The sequence below is a fragment of the Lissotriton vulgaris genome, chromosome 7, assembly GCF_964263255.1.
Source record: "Lissotriton vulgaris chromosome 7, aLisVul1.2, whole genome shotgun sequence".
NCBI classification, from domain to species: domain Eukaryota; kingdom Metazoa; phylum Chordata; class Amphibia; order Caudata; family Salamandridae; genus Lissotriton; species Lissotriton vulgaris.
This window is the reverse complement of record NC_141695.1, coordinates 540,809,524-540,831,236: the sequence shown is the minus strand read 5'-3', so window position 1 is coordinate 540,831,236 and position 21,713 is coordinate 540,809,524. Positions and strand designations below refer to the sequence as shown.

Genomic DNA, 21,713 nt, shown 5'->3' with positions numbered 1-21,713 from the left:
GCGGAGAAGAATGCGTGTTGGACGTCTGTCTTACACTACCATCAGCAGTACCAATGGATATCGACGCTTTGCTTTGTCCGGTAACGACTCATGCAACGTGTTGTCCCCAGCGGCTACCGATTCTGATGACGGCATTCGTTGAGACTTCACCATTACGATTAGGTGGCGGTGAAATACGAGATGAAAGCGACACCACACAGGTACAACCTTCTGTGAACATTGCTAATCTAAACACCGATGATGGCAATGCATCGCATATATGCACTATTTCTGATTTTTCAGCGTTGGCCCAACTTTCACCTACTGTTGTAGATGAATTCTTTGCCGGTCTAGCTGAGGTAATGTTCTCTCCTAACAACAAGAATAACAATTGAAATAGCGAGCACACAGCGTTCCCTGAACTCTTAATTTGGCCTTCAGTTTTTATAAACAACACTACTGAAAACATTTGGAACTATTTTTCCCATGAAAGCAAAATTATTTTTCCCCAATTTCCAAAATATTTACTTTTTTTTGGCAAATGGTACTCTGCTTAAAGTAGAACTATTCTTAAAGAACAGAACTTCTATTTTTAGAGACTCTAGAGACACTATTTTGAATCAAACTCTAGCACATGTACAATCTTGTATAAATATGTGATGAAATGGTCTCGACCTTCTCTTCTGTATTAGGAGCCATTTCATAAATGTAATTTTTGCAATTCATTCAGCTGATATTTATATTTGCATTATCTGAATGATACCACTGCTTGAAAGCGTAATGTATCTATACCATTTCAAATGCATTTGATGTATTTTGGGGTGGGTTGGAAAACACATGCATACCTATATGTTTATATATTGCTTAGTATTTAGTAATGATGGACATTATACGTGGAGTGGGTGTTGTGATCGTATCTGGGAACCTAATTAAATATTCCCGATGTATACCCTTATGTGGTTATAACAAATCATACCCTTATAAAGGCATACGAATCCTATCCATTTTTAGTAATAGCCAATGCAATCCAAATACGGCAAGGCTACTTCCTTAAACTCCTAGAAAGTACAACAAGTTCTTTCAACAAACCAAACCTCCAGCAACCTGGGGATTCCCCATGCTTTTGTTTTGATTTGTCCTAGAACTCCTGCGAGCACTGAAAGAAAGGCCAGTTCTTAGTGACATCTTTTATTGACGTCTTATGTCCAACCTTACGTCAAACACAGCACCTTCCAGGTATAAATATACCAGCGTTTGCCTTAAGCAACACACAGTGGTTTGGAGCAGAGCGGCTATCTACTTTTCTGAAGCCCAGCTGATGCAAGTGCCGAAGGAAGCCGTCCCTCCCATTTTGACGCACTGAGAAAGACGCTGTCTTTTTCTCCTGCTGAGAAAATCCAGCTCCAGTGTTTCCAGTCACCCTTGCGGGTTACTGGGAGATCGAGTCCTGAGAGCGAGATACAAGACCTCCTTCATTCTAAAACCAAGGTACGGAGCTGATTAGATCCGTAGAGAATTCTTGAGTCAGATTCTTGGCAAAACTAACTTAACTTAAAAACTCCTTTGCTCCTTCCCACGTACTAGACTTAGATGAGGTACACTGGGGTAGGCGTATTTAGAAACATCAGTTGAGTACGTTTAGTCAACTTTTATCATTGTATGTAATTGTATATATTTTAATACCTTTTAAGTATCATATGGCTCAGAAATCATATCAATGCTTTTACAGTATTATTTCATATTACTCCTTTTACTGTACATACTTTACTTTATAACAAGTATTGCAATTGTGGCAATTCGTTTATCTTGCATGAGAAAGAAGACTGCTCAATAAATAACATCTTTTATTGAAAACGCCTGTCTCTCTAATTCTCTGCACTCTGGTGAAACTAAGTATGCACAATTGACTGAGTGAAATAGCTATCTATTGTTTTCACACGACTCTGGAGATATACTCCTTATTCTGGGGGAGCAAAGTTGTCATGTTTATGCGGTTGTCCGAAGCTAATCCCTTCTTGTCTAATCAGGGAAGTGCACTCCTCCCTGTTCATTCGAGAAAGTTTCTAGTGACCTCTGAGCTAGCTGGCAAACCTAATTAAGTCTAACATATTCAATAGGGACCTAGTCGACCCAGGTCCTACGTCTAAACTATTGTTTATGTTATTCCAATGCGCAGAGCCTATTGGGAAAATAGGAACTACACTACACCATAGTTTCACTGTTTTGACATTCCAAAATGGCGAACACATTAGTTCGAAATGTCAGGCATGCTGGATATTGAAACCAATGTCACCCCACCTGCTATACCATTGCAAGACTTCAGTTATATTTAATTTTATTTGGTAGCCCAATCATATATATGCCTGCATGCCTTTCTTTCTATGTTTCTATCATTATTTATCTTGCATATGTTGCTGGGTCCGTGTTTGAATTCGTTGTGGTTGTGTAAGCGGAAGAATGCAATAATGAGTCAGTTGTGAATGAACGGACGCACCATTTTCAAGATGAGTTGCAGAGTACACGTCTGATGACTTATTGACTATCTGAACCCAGCATTGACTAAGGAGACACTTTCTTATTATAGATCTATTGGCATTGGCAATGCTTGTTTTAGCTCATCACCGTCACTAAAGAATGGAACCAACCATATGCAAATTAGCCTTATCTCCTCACAAAACAGCCTAGTTGGGAAAACCTCATCATTGTCACCATTCTTTACTTTCAGGAGCAAGCTACATTGTTTTTCTTGGAGATGATGGTCGATATCTGGTGTTAGTATGCTTTAGATAGTTTGAACATTTTCACCAGAAAATAAATACTGAAAAACTGGCAGCGTGAAAGAAATGTGAGGTGGATTTTTTTAAGTATATGTTCGACTCGGGTGTTTAGTTACTCTGGATGTTTGTATTCTCCTCAACTAATGCATTTACTGATATATGTTTTTGTGAAAAGCAGCATCTGCCATTTTCATGTCGTCTTGGCCTTGGTTTTTTACAATATTTGTTTCATGTCTGCGTGGAGGAGGCATGATACAGCGGAAATATGTTGAATGTGAATTGAAAGGCATGTTCACTAGATGCACTACCCATCATAAAGGTTCACCTGATGGTTCTGCCCAAGTTATGCCATGGTTTCTGAAGCCTAGTCTTGCTGGGAATTATCCCTATTTTCCTGTGATCCATCTGTGTGTGGGAAACGGCAGCCAATTGATCCAACCCCAAGTCAATCTCCTGTTGGCCCTCGATAATGTTTTTACGTTTAGATTGAATGGAGTCTCAGAAAAAAGATGTATTCTGCCGCCATTCAAGTGACAATCAAAGTTCTAATCATCTTTGCCATTGACATACTACAGGTTAGAGTTCCTGTGTTTACAAGGGTACAATCTTTCTTGTTATTGCTGTTTTCAGAAAGACATACCACAGAAGATGACAAAGTCTCCATCCCCGAATCTCACTACACCTATAGGACTGATGAACACCCTGAGCTGGAGATGTTGGTACAAGCCTGCCCGGAGTATCAAGAGATAACATCAGACACCATCTTTGAGCATTTCACATCTTTAGTCCGAGTGGACAAACCCAAGCCCAGTGAAGAAACCAGGGGCGCTGGTAAGGAATGGACATGAGTCCGTGGGTTTTTCATCCTCTGCTTCAGCAAAAGCCTTATTTGCTCAGTTTGAAAACAATGCTTATCCAAGCCTGGTCCTACTCTATGTATGGGGTTTTATCATGGTATGACTATCCTCGTTGATTTAATAATCAATGTGTGCCAGAATGTATGTTATGTTATCATTGGCCACCATCTATTTGTAATTTGCTATTATTTCAAATGGGTAATCGTAGATCGAAATTAAAGCTATAATGAGTCTTTCAATTCATGTTGGGTTCTATGTAAATTGTCTGTCATACTATTACGTTTGTTGTTGTTACTAATATTATCATCACCATTTTTAATGTATTTTAAGTGGGAAAGCATCAATTGGTGGACATGCACAGTATTTCCCCTCTAGTTTTCTAGTGATAGATAGTAGTTGGTCAATAGTTGCTTTTTTAACTTATTTTCACATTCCTGTGCGATTACATTTTTTATTTATTTTTTAAAGTGCACATTGTGGTGAGGTGGTTCCATTTGATGTTTGTTACTCAAGCTGCCCTTGAGAAACAAGGGCAGCTTGAGAGTGATTTTTCTCACAGCAGCAAGCATTGGAGCTGACTCCAAGCTGGAGCACCCACAACATAGGCAAAATAAAGTGTGAGATCTCACTGAAGCAGCAATCAAAGACAAACAAAGGACAGGCCTGGAAACGTCCACTCCTTGGGAAGCAGAATCTGCAATACCACCCCTCACCCCTGCATCTACCAAATGACAGTCCTCAAGAAGACCAATTTGCATCCTTAATTTCAAAGGGTCTCTTGGAATTTCTAAAATAGCCTGATCCCTCCCTCCTCTCTTAAGTGTCTTGGTGTCCATGTTCAAGTTACAGGAATACAAGCAATACACTCTCACTGTCTGGAAAGCTATCCTTATCCCATCATGGGGTAGTGTACAGACTGGGTGCCCGTTTTTAGGGCCTACCAAAATAACCTAATATAGTACTATCTTGCATGCAAATAATATGTACCTTTCTACAGTTTTACATCCTCAGACTGTATACTTTCTCAGAAGTCTATTATATGTTCCTAAAATCCTGCATGAAAAATTAGACCTTGATTTAATACGTCTGATTGTCCTTCCGCTTTTTTTCTTTGCATGACCTTCTCCTTACTTTCCATCCACTGCATGCCTCCTCCCTCTGAGTACATCCTACTCTAAGTCATGTTTGTGGGTTCATTAATCGTTCTGTTTCTGCATATTGGCCCTACCTCATCTCAAAGATCATAACCTGTCTTCCTTTGAAAGCCATACCATCCTACCTGGTCATACCTACTCTCCCATAGCTCCTCTCCCAATTCCACCAACCATCTACATGAGCTCACACACCTTCCCACTAATGATCACATTTATCTCCTAATTTAATCCACCACAAAGACACTGGAATAAATGCATGGAACGGTCTCCTTCTGAGCATATGGCTAATCTCAATAACCAACAACAACCGACTAACCATTGGATTAATCATTAACCCTGGGTTCCGGGGCAGTGTGCTGGTTAGCGTAAAGTGTTCCAATGCCGAATCACTGGCAGGAAGTACTATGTAAATGAAATTACAATGTATAATTTTGATATTTATAATGTTTTTGAGAAGAACCCTTTGGGATTAGTGATTGTGTGTCAGATGAGTGAGTTTCTGCACACACGTGATAACTCCTATAAAACTCAGTGTAGATCATAAAACTGTTGAGAGAATGATATTCAGAGGATACATTCTTTTCCCTTCTCTATGAATAACCAATATAATGTGACTGGTAAAGCTGCTAGAACTGTTTATAGTACCAGGGCTCGCCTTTACACTAAAAAATAATTGTGCAAATGAGTATTAAACCATTAGGTACACTCACAGTGGATTGTCTTTCTGGCCAGATCCAAGCCAGCATTTCTGGATAACCAATGACAGTGTAAATAGTTCACATTTAATATAACTGTATGCATATTTATCTCATGTGGATATAATGCAAATCCACCCTTTATCTGGAACACCTCGACCAATTTTGATCACCAATGATTTAACCATCTTTGTATTTCTTTCTCTAATTCTTTCCAGAATTTATAGTTCAATAAAACATACACAATGCATTTCCTTTACACCATGTATTTTCATTATCAACTGCATTCTGTACACTGAGCATGTAATACCAAGATACCCAACACAACACCCCTTCAACACAGTGGTCTGTTTGGGTAGGATCAGTTATAAATGGAGGAAACTAAATTGGGAAAAAGTAGGTTTTGGTGGGGTATTATGAAGAAGATGGGACTGAGGCAGGATATTTTACAGTTGGTGAGTCATAGATTTGTTACATAAGGGGGCATATCCGTAAACTGCAGCTGTATGATTTAGATGTCCCTTTGGAAAGAATTCACAGGTTAGGAGAGTCTTTCTGGGACTATGGCGTGATTTTATTGATGATTAGGTGGGCGACTCCCTGATAACCTCTTGTATAGTTAAATGCAGCAATTTCCCTTTGATGGAGGCTTGGAGTAAAAGCTAAAAGAGCCTTCTAAGAATTGATGTTGAGTCTGGCAAAATAATTTTGGACCTTCTACAACATTTTGTATGGAAGATTTCACTTAAAAAAAAGTAGATCAATGCTTTAGCCATTTGTGTTCCTCCACAGCTCTACTGTCTCACCCCCAGTCTTAGGTATTGCAAATGGGTTCCTCCTTTATAGTATGCCCAGATTGTTTACTTTCTGATCACCTTGTTTTAGACTTTGTAATGTAGGTAAGCCTCACTACTTATGTCTCACCCATGTTAGTCAAATTGTAAATGTACTGTGCATGCTTACAGCCAGTGTCTACCTTTTAAGATAAGGCTACTGTGATGGAGCTAGGGAAAGGTGCACTTAGCTGGTTACAGGTGAACATGGGTGTGTGCTCGTGCGGGCAGCATGTGTGAGACTACCGTCATGCCTAGCCTGCTAACTGCACATAGGTAGCCTGGCGCAGAGGGGCCATGTTAGATGCAGTCCTGGGTTCGGCCTTATCATATTAGTGGCCACTCATAGCTAAGGTCAGTAGGTCTTATTGGTTTATCTGTATAATCTCTATATTAAACACTTAGGGTGCAACCTGCCTTAAAGTGCAGTTTCCCTTCCCAGAGGCTTAACAAATCCTGTAAGGTATGCAATTGGGATGAAACATGTGTGCCACATTTGTATACACTGGTCCCAAGAACCTATTTCTATATTTTATGGGTTGGCCAGAATTTTCACATTTCTCTGGCTCAGCTCAGGATCAAATTTCAGGTTTTATGCCACCATGCCTGGCAAAGCTATTTTCTCTGCTCCCTGGTAGAGGCAATAAAGACCTCCCCCACACAAAAGGAGTAATTAACAGTGCATCATGCAGCTCCTGAAAAGAAAGGGATGGGAAAGAAAATCTACACCTGGAAATTAGCTGTTCAAGGGTTTGGCCAGCCCAGGCTACTGAACAAAGAAGGAAGCCCAGAACTCCAGACCAAACACAGGAGGGAGCTCACCTTTGAAGTTTTATTTGTAAAGTTCCTTCTGGTAATGTCAGCTAGGAGCAGAGCTCAGGCACCGAGAATAGATGTGAACACAGACCTTTTGACTGCACCATCTTGAATGATCCCAGCATGCTGTGCAGGAGGATTGGGACAGGGGCGGAGGGTTGATGTGGCACCCTAAGATTGGCAAGAGGTGCCTGGCATGTAGACATTCCCACCCCCATTTAAAAACTCATGCAGAAGGGAGACAACGGGTGGACACTGGAATTGAGCAGCAGCTGCAACACCATGGAGAGCTGGAAAGATCAGTTCCCTTATGGACTAAGCACTGTGCCCACAGCTGACCCCAGGACCAGGAGGCTGGGCTCTTTAAACCCTCCAAGGAGCATATGGGGGAAGACCTGGACTTCTGTGCCCAGCAGGAGGAGATGAACACCAGAGACAAACACCAGGAGAAAATTTGACACCGGCAGCCAGAGAAAAGCGCTCTCTCCAAAATGTGCTGATTTTGAGGCTAGGAGGTCTTCAAAAATTGGTCCTGCTGGCTAGAGCTCACCACTAGAGTAACATGAGCCCAGGATCATTAAAATAGGCCCATCAGGACCCATAAATTCACTGTTAAAGGAGTTGAACATTGACCTTCCCTTTGAAGCGGCGGAGCTCATGGCGCTCTGCCGCGAGCCAGAATTCTACCCCATGGGTGAGCCAGTGCCAGGATTCATGTGTCAAATAGTGTTTGGGGGCTGCAGGAGTGCAGCAGACTCCATTATGAACTTTGTAAAATTTATCCTAGGTTTCTGAGGTCATCATTTTTTTTCTAGAACTTCCAAGGCTGGAAGTATAGTTGTACAGCCTGGGAGTTCAGTGATCTCTAGTGGTTGATTCTATGGCTGTAGTTTGTGTGGCCTAAAGGTTATACAAAATACACAAACATATTATGTTGATTTTTTTAATGCTTTCTTAACAATGTATTGGTGGCACGAATGCACTGAAAAATGGGTATTTATTTTAGTGAAATAATGGTGAATATTTAACGTGTGGTTATTGCTCTTTTCTTGTGGTGACCCCTTGACAAAGCCAAGAGGCTTGTACTGAATACCAACGATATTGAGTGAGCTATTAATGAATTTGAACAGGCAATTACAACTACATTGAATAAAATAGCGCCTTTTTCTAGAGTTAAGAGGAAGCATAAACCGTCGCCCTGGTTTACTGCAGAACTCAAAACTCAGAAATTAGCTAACAGGAGGGCTGAGCGTCTTTGGAGACAAACGAAAACAGCCAAAGATCAAGTTAGTTACAGAGAAAGTCACTGTGGTTATTTAAACAACATCAAAGAGGCTAAAAAGAGGTATTTAGCTGGCAGGATCAACAACGCAGCCAATTCAAGTATAGAACAAGTTCACCACCCCTGAAGCCATACAATCCTCAGTGGCTCCTTCTCAGGAGTGGGCTAACAAATTATCTTCCTTTTTCAACAAGAAAATAAAGGCTATATATCGATCCTTCCCGCAGGAGGACGGGACCGATCTGCAGACAACCACCAGAAGTGATCCACAAATCTCCCTGCTGACCGAATTCCAACCAGCAACTAGGGAGCAGGTTTTGGAGGCTATTGTCAAAATTAAATCTGGATCTCCTACAGATCCTTTCCCCCCACGAATGATTAAGAACTTGGTTCCCTCTCTGATACCAAGGCTTACGGAGATTCTCTATCTGTCTCTGAATCATGCTATCGTTCCTGTCAGATGGAAAAAAGCCCTTGTCAGGACCATTTTGAAGAAGCCTATATCAAATGCTAGTAAACTAGCCAGCTATCGTCCCATCTCGTTGTTGCCCTATTTTGAGAAAGTTCTTGTAGCCTTAGTAAATAGACAACTAACTTGCTATCTAGAAGGGCAGAGTCTGCTCGATCCCTCTCAATCAGGGTTTCGCGCGGCGCACAGCACCGAAACGGAGGTACTCGAAATGATCGACAACATCAGGCTTGCCCTAGATAAGAAGGAATCAGCTATTTTGGTGCTGTTGGATCTATCGGCCGCTTTTGACACCATCTCCCATGACATCTTGTTTCAACGTCTCTGGGAGATGGGGGTCCAGGGGAAGGCCTTGGACTGGTTTAATAACTATCTAAAAGATCGATCTACCACGGTGCATCTTGGTCCTATGGCAGCATGCAGCAGATCAGTTTGCTCTGGAGTACCGCAGGGATCCATTTTGAGTCCCATGCTCTTCAATCTGTATGTTACTCCCTTGGCCAAGATAATTAGATCTTACAGCTTTGAAACAGTATCATATGCCGATGATACCCAATTGCTGATAACTTTCGCCCCTGACCCTTCAGACACTATCATCCAGTTCAAGAATTGTATGACCCACATTGACAGCTGGATGGGTCAAAACAAACCGGGTAGTGGGCACCTGCTATGGTATCCTACGCAATTTGCGTAAGATCTTCAAGTGGCTACCAATCGAATCTCGTAGGCCATTGATTCAGGGCCTACTTATGAGTCAAATGGACTATGGCAACGCCCTACTGGCTTCTATTAACAACGATCTCGATGCCAAATTACAAACCCTCCAAAACACTGCTGCCAGACCTATTCTGGATCTACCCAGGAGATCATCTTCCTGTGCCAATTTGAAATCCCTCCACTGGCTACCAATCAGGCTGAGAGGCAAATTTAAGACTCTTCGCCTCATACATAAGAGTCTCTATCACATTGGCCGAGGGTACCTAGGCAAAAAGCTGCGTAAATACCAGCCTACCAGAACCTTGAGATCTAGCTCTAAATTTCTTTTAACACCTCTAAGAGTGCACACCGCGAGACAGGGCGGTCGGTCTTTTTCTTATCTCGCCCCCATCTTCGGAACAAGCTTCCCTCACATATCTCGTCCATCTCAGATCGTATGTCCTTTCGTAAGGAATTAAAAACCTGGCTATTTCCCAACTAATAGCGACCCGGTGAGCCTTACTGTGCTGCAAGCGCCATGAGACCTAACGGTGACATGTTGCGCTATAGAAGACTATCTGACTTGACTTGACTATATGTTGTGGTGATAACCCTCCTGACAAACCCCATTGGCCTGTTTCATTTAAAGTGATACCCCCTATAGTGTGATATTCTATCTGGTGTAGATGGGGGTACTGTGATTTCGGGTGTCATGCCCCTTAGGGGTCAAATGTGATTTCAGAATTTCACCAAGGTATTTCTATAAGCCCAATGTATATATATGTAAAGGAATACAAAGTGTTTAGTACTGTCTGTGTGTAATAAATATACTTTTCCTTTTTCAAAGAAAAGGCACCGACTGAACAATCATTTATTGAGTGTCATTATTGCGTGCTAGCGAGTGAGGATCACTAGCCCACACCACCTCCACTGACTAGACTTTAGACTGTTCTGCTTGCTACCCGCAGAGAGTAACGTGGTACAATGGGGTGCTTGGTTCCCCGTAAGGAGAAATTGTGGACCTATTACCTGTGCATGCCTCACATCCTGCAAACTAATAACCCCATTTCTCACATCAGGATTAAAAATGAACTGGTCTTCATTGTAAGCAGTCTTGAGTTGTACCTTTAAGAAATGAAGCTTTAGTTGTGGGAGGAAGTGTACAAGAGGTGGAGCCTGTTTGATCTGGGCTACAATGGTGTGATAGATAATTGGAGCATAGTAGGAGAATGCCTGTCCCCTTGGTTTCTTTATCTCCCCATTGCCTGGATTCGAGACTGGGTAAGCTGCTTAATATTGTATGTTGATAGATGGTTATTTACCTTATGTGCTGTCCAGGAAAGGTGGGGGCCAGGGGTGAATGCCTTGTAGACAGTGCATTAGGTCTAGAATGTGATACAGATGGGTGGAGAGAGAGAGTGACATTCTCTGGGTGTGGGTGTAATGTTGTCATGTCTGGGTAGAATTTAACAAAAGATGAGAAACTAGAGAAATTTGTGGTACTCCCCAATAGACCATCATGAGTGGAGCAATGACGTTCCCAAGTCTTTTTTCTGCATTCTTAGTTTATGGAGCTCTAAAGATAATGCACAGCATTACTCAAAATTCTTGCTCTGAGCATGCAATGTAATATGAAACCCTGTATGAAAACATACGTTTGAGAACTTGTAACCATCAGAATATTTCAGTTACTATTTAGCAGTGGATATCCAAAAAGCTTTCAGCAAAGAGAGGATGGAAGGTCATCCACTTGGGTACATTGGTGATTGGAACTGCCACGGCGATTGGGCATAGTTGTACTGTTGTTATGCTGCTGGATCTTGCCAGATTCAACTTGAGGCACCAATTGAATCGAGTATGTTTCTATTGGGTGCCTCATGGAGGGTACTCTTGGTGTAGGCAGCCTTTGCCATGCCATGGGAAAGCTCTATGTGGGTGGTGCACAGAGCCTTTCAAGCTGCATCAGTGTGGACTGCTGCCAGCTTTGCTGTTATAGGCTAATTGGTGGGTATATATTGGTGCTGAAGCAGTTTCCTTTTCAAACTGGGTTTGACTGGCCACCTGCTATCATCAGGCAGTCATTGAAATCCTTGAGCTGGTGCTTGATTGTGGTGTTGGGGTCACCAGTGGCCACTAGGGATATCAAACTGCTGTTAAGAACACCTGTCAGGAAGTGCTTGAATAATCTAATCATCGTCTTTAATAGCTTTAACTCACTTCAGTGGAGGAGGGATGTGTGTAGCATGCAGCATGGTAAGTTTTCTTTACTTGTGTTGTATTGCATGTGAGGATGATCACAGAGGTGTCTTCGAGGTACAGGACGTTCCTGTTGGAATGGGTAGGCTGCATGATGAGATGATCACTTTTTTGCTTTGGCCAGGAGGAAGAGAAGTGCATCTTTCATGATCTTGGTATACAATGAAGAAGATGTGCATGTACCTAACTGAGACTGCAGTGAAGAGGTCAGAATTTGGTCAACAAGGCTGGTTTGTTTTTAGGTTTATGACAGATGAGGTTGACATTAAATTCTGCTTCTAATCTCCATATCAGTGGTACCAGATATACGGAACTAAGTATGTTTAAAGCAGATATTAACGAAAAAGGAGGGTATGGGGAGACTTATATCGCTCCCTATTGGACCATTTTGAGTGGATGAAGGACATTTTCGAGACTCTTCCTGTGTTCTCAATTTCTATGGCTGTCATAGAGATATTAATTGCTGCAAGGTGTTTACAACATGAGAAGATGAGCAGATGCCCAGAATGGAATATGTATTTGAGAACTTTAAACATCAAAATGTGTGAATTACGAGATTTTAGGAAATAATAATATATATAGTAATGAACAATGTTTTATACTTTAACAGTCCAAGGTATAATTTTGTTTGTTGCTGGTAGGGATACCTTTTGTTGGATCAGCGAAATCAGTGCAAAGATAGTGAAGAGATATTGCCCTTCTTTGTATAAAATGGAAACCTTCAAAGGCTACAGTTGAACAAGGTGCACGTCTAGTATCAAACACATGCAGTATATTTGTCTTTATACTGAACCAGTCCCTCAAAAAAAGTTCTTCCTCCCGGACGTACAATACATAGCAGTTTTGCCTATTCACACTTTATTGAAGTGAGATTGATCCTTTAAAAAAATCTTGGCTGAATTCCTTGAGAAGGATGGGTAGATACAGAAGGATTGCAGGTTGTGAATGGAATATGTGGGTTTGAATCATAACATTTCTCTTGGGGACCCTTTTCAGCTTAGTTGACTTCAAAAGACCAGAATACTTATGATATTACAATGGAAGTGGTCATCATTTGCACCATCAGTGAGGGAAGTTCTCTTTGTACTAAAGGTGCACAGGATTTTAGTTGGTGTTGTATTAATAGTACTGCCTTGCCTCAGGTACTTCCAGGTCCCAGCAGGACCATTTCTGGTCCTCTCCGCAAGAGCCATTGATGAGAGATGACAAGGCTCCAGGACCATCCACCATCTCCTTGGATGACCCTGCCTTAATGCTGGTTCCAACTTCATTTCAATCCTCGTCAGGAGTCAGCAAGTACAAGGACTTCATCAGATGTCTTCCGGTCCATCTTTCCAAAAGCATCCTGGGTGAGTTATCTTTGACAGTGACTTGTGGGTGAAATATTGCTTCACGGGCCACTTATCTATCAGTTGTACTCTGTCTCCTCAAACTGATCCTCTTCCTCCTCAGAAAACCAACTGCCATTTCTCTTCCCCTCTCAAGGGATCAATGAGAACTCTCCTTCTTTCATCTTTTACCAGGAAATGTAAAACTAAAGTACGATGTCTATTTCATGGGCCTGTTCCAATCTCCTATGGTGGTGCTATGAACACCTTTACACTTCTTTAATTTATAATAGTTGTGCAGGATTAAAGTGTCTGCACCTTTCCTTCTTCTGGGAGACATACTTTTCATCACTTCAACTAGAAAAAAGGGAGTGCTTAAGAGCACTATTAATTGTCAATTGAACTAAAAGTCTACTGTGTTGATAAGCCGCTTTCGTTTTCTTATTAAGGACTCTTGGATGTGAAATCTCTTCTGAATTGCCTCAAAGTGAGTCTGCACTGGCGGTACCTGGCAGAAGAGGTCAGGGGGGACAAGCTGATCCAAAGTTTGGTCCAGGATGAAGCCATGATCCTGCAGGTACCTGTGATAAGGGTCATGATTGATACTTATGTGGACAGTGGACACTGCTATTCTTCCCCTGTAGGCTGGGGGACGTGACTCCACAGGAAAATTACAGGGAGCAGCTTTGTGTTTATAGATTTAAAGAAAAAAAACACATTACAATCACCTGGACTTATCTACCAAAAAGTAATATATACCTTTCACATAACTGCAACATTCTGGGGTAGAGAAACGTCTAACACATCCCACTTGGCATCCCATTGACTACATTAATCCCGCCACCTTTGCTAGCAGTTTTATCTTACTGAATTTGTAAAGATTGCAGATTGTACGACCACATTCAAAATACAATTAGGAAAGACTTTGAGCGCCCACATACCTAAGGCAATAGTTTCATATTTTGTTCTGAAAGAACAATGTTATCAGCCTTTATTCATGCCAGGACCATCATATTCTTACATCTAATAATATTATGAACCCAAATAGGAGAGCTAACCTATCCGCGAATAAAGCCTATGCGTTTTCTATGTCTTGGATAAGAGTTTGTTTCTTGGTATTCTCTAGCACTGTTATGTGGAATGTGGCAATGCCAAATATTTGTCTTCCCAAGTTTCTAGCAGGGTCTGTGTTATTAAACCAGCGCTAGCAAACAAAAACTTCAAGATCCAGCGTAGAAGGAAATGTATTTTTCAAATCCCTTTGTGCAGTTAAACATGCCCAGGTCTAAGCTATCAAAAACTCTTTTCCTATCAGAAACCGGATTAAGTCAAATCTGTTGTGGGGTAGTTTGCTTTTGATACATTGATACTATGCAAAACCTAATGATCCTTTGGTCTAGCACCCTCTACTGCTCCTTAGCTTATGCGAATACGCATTGTACATGAAGCACCTTCTTTGCCATTGGTAGGTCTTATCTATTAACAGATTTTAGCTGTTGTTGGCGAGGAACTATTGTGGAGCATACCAGTACTTTCAGTGGTCTTTGGCTCAGCCCATTGTTTTGGATTGATCGACTTTTTCGTCCATCACATTTGCTTACTTGTTATTCAATGACTTTCCCTTCTCTACTTTTGCTTATACCTCACCTGGAGTGCAGCTTATTTAAACTTCTTTTGATTAAATGCCTTGTAACCGCCTCCTTATATTGAGGTAACTACTTTTTTCTTTGAGCACTTCAAATGACTGCATATATTTTCTTTTACTGTCCAGCATGTACTGCTTCCCCACTCAAACTAACCACACTGTCCTTAGTGATCCAATGCCACCAGCTTGTTTGTTACTCCCTCACTCTTCCCCATGCGGCTCGGTTTTGCCTTATTTTTTATTTTACACCCCTCAGTAGCTTCCACAATGACTGCTCCCACCCTTCGTCAGCGCTCACATCATACCATGCCCTATAGCCCCAGCTGCTCCACTCTTGCTCCCTATCTAGATCTTTTTTTAAAAAAATAGTTCTTTCTGTTTAGGAGGGTTTGGTAGCTGCTACTTGCTGCTGGGGTACATCTTTCTAGAAAAAGGCTCTTTGGAGCACTTTTTATATATTGTTTTTAATTTACTGCTCCAAACTTGGCGACCTCTGGCTTGGTAAAGTAAATTAAAACAAAATGGCCCCGGCATCATGAGATATGCACGCATATGCATTGTCCCACATACACAAACACACATGATTAAGCTAAGCTTCAGTAGTCTCCTGCCACATACATGTGCATGCGTTTTGACGAATGCACATGTATGCATCATATCTTTTTCCCCCCGCTTTTTACTGATAATGAACAGCATCAGTTAAAAGAGCCAATCGGTCTGATTAGAAGTCAAAAGGTGATACCTATTTGTTATACCACAGGTTTTTATCATTTTTTTTAAAACCCATGAATTAAGCCTATTAGGGAGAGGATTCTTTTCAAGACCTTGCTATTGATCCACAGAGTTCTGCATCTGTCTGGCGCAATGTACCTGAGAGCAAAAATTCGTTTTTTTGCTCCCTCAAGGTGTCTGTGCTCAGCCGTCCTTTTTCTGGCCAATATCCCTCTGATTTGCAAGTCCAGAACAGAGGGCAGGTCCTTTTTTTATTTTTGGGAAACTCTCTCTGAACTAAATTCCCTTTGGAGTTAAATGCATCTCATTCATACCCCAGTTCCGGAAGAAGTAGAAAACATGGCTTTTTCTGCATGATTGATGTGGCTCTCAGTTTCTCCCCACTTGTAGTGCAGAGCACCGGGACACTCCTCAGAGTAGTAGTGCGCTTTATAAATGCATTTTACATTACATTACGTATATTTGTACATATGTAAAACCTGAGGTGCATTCCTGGTTCAGTGAATTCACTTTAGAAAATATTGATATATATGTACATATGCACACATAAACAAGTTCTTATGTCATTTAAAATAAAGTAACCCTGGTAAGTACCTGTGTGGTAAAGCTCTGCTTTCAAAAGGACCTAAAAAATTCCTGCATGGTACTTATCAGTGTGTTTAAATCTGCATGGTAAATGTACCACTTGGAAAAGGCTGCTTGGTGAAGGTAACCTACCGTAGGTTGGTGATGATGTTGAAGTTTGTGTGGGGGTGTAGGCTCATCACATTCCAAGTTGGTCTTCAGATGTAGTGAAGTCTGACCAGTACTCAGGGAGATTGGGACGACATCTTGGATGAGTAACAACATTGAGGACCGTTGTTTGGAGTTATGTGGGTGTATAAGATCATTTGTACAGTACTGTTAAAGACAGATAGCATGGTTTCAATGTCAGGGTCTGGTCTAGATGAAATGTCTAGAGAGATCAGTTTCACATATTTGTTTGAGCGCTATACTGCATTGTCAGTCCAATCAGCATTTCCGTGCAGAAATGGTTTCTAATGCTGGAGCAGGAAAAGTCAAGTTGTTACCTTTTATGTGCATTAACAACACGACAAGCAGATTGATGTTGGTGGTGTCTACTTGGTCTAGGAAGGTATGCATTTGGTTAGTATGTCAACTGGGTAATTGAAATCTCAGTGGAAGGTTTTTGTGGTTGGTAAAGACCACTGAAATGAGGTTGTACACCTGAGAGCGGATTTATAGGTTGGGTTCAATCTGTTTGCAGCGTGATGTGTTGAATGGAATGTTTTATGAAATTGTGTGAGTTGTTTATAGTGATGCAGTGTAATTTTACACTGCACTTGTGTAAGATGGTGGAGAAGATGTCTGGTGAAATTAATAGGATGCAGATGATGTTATATGAGTGGTTGGATCCTGGCATGCTATGTGTTGTAGTTCTGGCCCTTGAACACTTTCCAGACCCTAACAAACCCAAAAAGAAGATTAACTTGTCTCTGTTCAACATTTGCCCTATTTGCTTAAGCAATGGATGGTCAGTGAACCAAATAATTATAGACCTATTTCCCGCCATCCTCTACCTGAATAACTGGTGGAAAAAGTTATGAATGAACAGCTAACTTGTTATCTGCACAACAGCAACGGTCTAGATGAAACACCATTTGGATTTAGGGCAGAACACAGTACGGAATCAGCCCTAATTAAAGCCACTGATGAAATCAGAGCAGTTCTGGATACAGGGGGAGCTGCTGCTCTGATTTTGCTCGACCTGTCGGCGGCTTTCGGCACGGTCGATCAGAATCTCTTACTACAGCGTCTGAATTCCATTGGCATCTCCGACAAAGGGTTTACACTGGTTTCTTCCTTACTTGTCCGGCAGAATACAATCGGTGGCTTTGGGCAGCTACGAGTCTCCTCCATTTATCCTCCATTGTGGAGTCCCACAAGGCTCATCTTTCAGCCCCACTCTTTTTAATATTTATTTATCCGAACTGGCGATACTTATTAGATCCTTCGGACTGGCACTGACATCTTATACAGACGATACACAAATTGCCTTGTCTATGTCAAAAAATAATCTACCACTGATGCAAAATTTAAGGACTGCAGCTGGTGGTCAGCTCCTGGATGAGCTCTCATTGTCTTAGAATGAATTCAGATAAAACTGAAGTTGTCATTTTTGGCAATTTTTTGCCAAACTGGTCAGAGTTGGTGAATGACGAATTAAGGACGGCACCCATTCCGGTTGCCAAGGCTAAGAACCTTGGCGTGGTCATTGATAATAAACTGAACTTGGAGGCACAGGTAAATGCTGTCTCCTCATCGAGTTTTTTCTGCTTAAAATAATCAAAAAAATACTACCTTTTATCCCCACAGATAGCAGGAAAACGGTGATTACTTCACTGATTCTTGCCAAACTAGAATACTGTAATGGTCTCTTTCTTGGTTTGCCTGTGAAGTAACTCAATAGTTGCAAATGTACCAGAATGCGGCCGCTAGGCTTTTATTGGGAATTCCTAAGTACCATTCAGTCCGAAAACATTTGCAAAAGCTGCACTGGCTCCCAGGCAAGAGCCAAATTATCTTTAAGGTCCTTTGCATTACCTCTAGGGCCCTTCATGATTCTGGTCCTAAGTTCCTGAGACACCTACTATACTGCTATGTCCCTAAAAAGCATCTACGCTTAGAAGTAGATAAATTGTTAGCAATTCTGAGATTCTTCAAAACCAGCTTGGGCGGCAGCCCCCATACTCTGGAATGAACTTCCCTTCTCCATTAGAACACTTCCAACATTGTTTGCTTTCAGGAGGTCCCTGAAAACCTGGGTTTTTAATAAATAGAGACCTGTGCCTTACATGAACCTTCCTACTCCAGACCTCAGGGTCAAGACACCTCTGTGTATTTGTGCGCTTAATATATATATTAACCAAACATAATATGATACGAGGTTGGAGTGGTTACTTCTAAGCATGGGCGGAAAATCCGTTCCGCTTGCGGATTTTGCAGATTTTCGGTAAATTCGTAATCCGCGAACTCTCGCGAATTTACTGAAAATCCGCAAATTTGCATGCAGCGGATTTTTTTGCTTGGTAATACAATATTGCGGCGTGCGGCGTTCACTTACCGTCATTCAGCGTTTGCCGAGTTGTTTTTCTCGATATTTTGCGAGTGCTGCGCCATTTTGGATCTTGCTGCGGGATCCCGCGGGAGTTTGGCGACGCATCGCGAGAGTTCGCAATTGCGAACATGTAGATGCGGCGGGCAGCAACAATCTCGCACTCGCGAAATTACAAAATTTGCAATTCTGCACAAGAAATCCACCAGCAAGCAGCATAAACCTTCGGAAAATGATGATTTTTATCAGAATAACTCCTCAGGTTGACATTTGCCTGCACTTATTTGGATTTGAGGCCTTTTTGACTTTCTTTGGATCACTTTTGGATTAGAAATCAACTTTCACAAGTAAGTTTGTTTGGGGCATTACATTTGCTGTTCCGCAGAAAAACGAGTTTTTCAAAACTGAAAGCACTCAGCAGGTGCAAAAGTTCACTCATCATTAGTAACCATTCCCTGTAGTGCTTCCTGAGGGGCCCCTCCAGAGTTCAGCTACCTACGTTTGTTTGGGGCATTACAGTTGCTGTTCTGCAGAAAAATGAGTTTTGCAAAACTGAAAGCACTCAGCAGGTGCAAAAGTTCACTCATCATTAGTAACCATTCCCTGTAGTGCTTCCTGAGGGGCCCCTCCAGAGTTCAGTTGCCTACGTTTGTTTGGGGCATTACAGTTGCTGTTCTGCAGAAAAACGAGTTTTGCAAAACTGAAAGCACTCAGCAGGTGCAAAAGTTCAAAGTCATCATTAGTAACCATTCCCTGTAGTGCTTCCTGAGGGGCCCCTCCAGAGTTCAGTTGCCTACTTGCAACTATTCTATGACCCTGCTCTGACCCTCACAGCAGGCTCATAGAATAGCTACAAGTAGGCCACAAAGGTCCTGGGAAACAAAATTGCACTGCAACAGAAAGCAAATTACAGATAAGGAAGCAGGTGCCAGACAGGAAGTTTAAATTCAGTGACACATTAATCAACCCCAAATTAATTCATGTCAGTTGAAGCAGGGCAGGTGTGCTTGCTTTCCCCCCCCCATAATCTACAGTGATGAATCAGAGGGTGGCAGTGATGTACCAGAGGGTGGCATGGGTGAATCAGAGGGTGGCAGTGGTGAAACAGAGGGTGCTGTGAACCTGTGATGATGAACCAGACGTAGAAACAACAAAGTCGCGACCGTTGCGAGCCGACAAGTAAGTTCGCAATTGCGAACTGGTACAAAACCCTTGCGAACTGGCAGAAACCCTTGCGAACACAAAAAAAATTCGCAAATTCGCGAGAATTCGCGGATTTTGCGGATTGCGAGTTCCCAAATACGCAAATTCGCGAACGGCAGATTCTCAAAATCCGCCCATGCTTAGTTACTTCATTGGCTGGGCGCCATGGACAGGGCCATAACCTTTAACGTGCTGGCTGCAGGTGCCAGACTGGTGCTAGGGTGCAGTATCTGTCATATGAGTGGTTTTGGTAACAGGAAGAATAAGTTATACCCTCCCTAGCGGCAGGTGCCACTTTTGCATTGGAGTGGGTGTCATCTCCTTTTAATCAAGTTTCATGGAGGTGTTAGCATCACCCAGCTCGCTGTTGTTCTTTTACTATGCAGCTTTTGCCATTCATCTCTAATTTCTATGAAGACTACACCTTGAGCGTGCTAAGTTATTCAGCTTCTTTCCCAGTGTTCCGTTAATCATCTCTCTATTTTTCCGTAGTCCTGAAACTGAGCTCTCACTCTGTTTTCTGTCACTAATGTAATTTTATATAGCCTTGTCGTTTTTAGGTCTCGCCCTGGCGAAAGGGTGCGAAGGCGCTCTCTCGCTCCGAGAACCATAGCTGTCGGCTCCGCCGACAATGAGTGGAGACAAGAGCTGGCCACGCGCGCAGCATTTTCAATGGCAGAGGCAGATTCAGACGTGCGCCTTCGGATTGGGTCGCGCGCATGAGCTTGTAACGTAGACAGCTCACGACGCGCGGCTTGTAGGTTTCTGTTTCATTTCCAGCGGAGGCATCACGACGAGCAGCAACGGAGGCGGCAGAAGCGCTGGAGGAATTGGTTATGCTTGTTTTATCTCTTGCTTGTTGTTTTGAGAGTTTACAGCTATCTCGAGCTCCAAGCCACAGGCTCAGCTCAGGACATTCAGTCGAGTTAACAGCTATCTCGAGCTCCGAGCCACAGGCGCAGCTCAGGGCATTCAGTCGCTCGCTTGCTGTGCACGAGCCTCAAAGTAAAAAAAAAATAACAGTAGGGGGGAGTTAAGTCTTCTCAGGCTATAAGACGAAGGGACCAGCTTGCGGGCAAGTCTTCGGGGCTGTCTATTTCGTCATCCGTCCGTCTCCGTCTCACTGAGCAAAGTCTGCGTTAAGTAAAGTCTGCGCAATGGACCCCTCTTGCTGAGTGTAGAGAACGTGATGTTTTTGATGCTTTTGAAGCTTGACTTTACTCGCCACCCGACTATCTTCAAAGACAATAATGTAGCTTCTGAGTCAGTGTATCGTGGAGTGCCCTTAAAAAGTAAACTTGCATGAAGTCTTATTATTGGACTATTCAGGAGATCATTCAGACCAATTCTTATCATAAAGATTCCCCCGCACGCACACACACAAGCGCACACATACAGAAACCCCTCCCCCCGCCGCCGCCACCGCCGCCCCCGTCGCTCGTTCTGCATTGTGATGGGAGCGCCCGTGTTCACTGTCAGCGTGCCTGGGTCCCAGTTGCCCCTCTTGTTGTAGTGAGCTAACGTGGGAAGCCTCAACTATTATAAAAATAATTTCCCTGTATAAAGTCGTTGTAATCTATTTCTATAGATCATCACACACTTAATTGTCTGTTTGGACGATAGAAGGTACGTCATTGAAAAGTACTTATGTTATCGCCTTTGTGATGATGAAAGCCGCTGAGCTCCTTAACTTGAGACCTGCAGTCTCCTCACAGATCTGTACCGCGGGCGCGAGCCCTTCTTGAGAAGCCCAGGTGAGTGGTTGTGCGAAGGCGCGCGCTCAGCCATGCGCACGGCGTTATTAAAAGACCTCGGCGTCCCTCGAACAACCTTGATGTCAAATTGAAAAGACCTGTCGGTGAGGCTGCCCTCTCCG

At 42.4% G+C, this 21,713-nt stretch overlaps 1 protein-coding gene across 1 annotated transcript in view; it reads left to right on the top strand.

Annotated features, from left to right (window-relative positions):
- The window catches only part of LOC147701999 (F-box and WD repeat domain containing protein 10B-like), a 290,223-nt gene that overhangs the window by 72,704 nt on the left and 195,806 nt on the right, over positions 1 to 21,713 (top strand). The window contains exons 2-4 of the mRNA XM_086930615.1: positions 3,387 to 3,587; positions 12,957 to 13,163; positions 13,592 to 13,719. Of these exons, the coding sequence (XP_086786741.1) occupies positions 3,387 to 3,587; positions 12,957 to 13,163; positions 13,592 to 13,719 (536 nt within the window). The remainder of the gene's footprint in view (positions 1 to 3,386; positions 3,588 to 12,956; positions 13,164 to 13,591; positions 13,720 to 21,713) is intronic.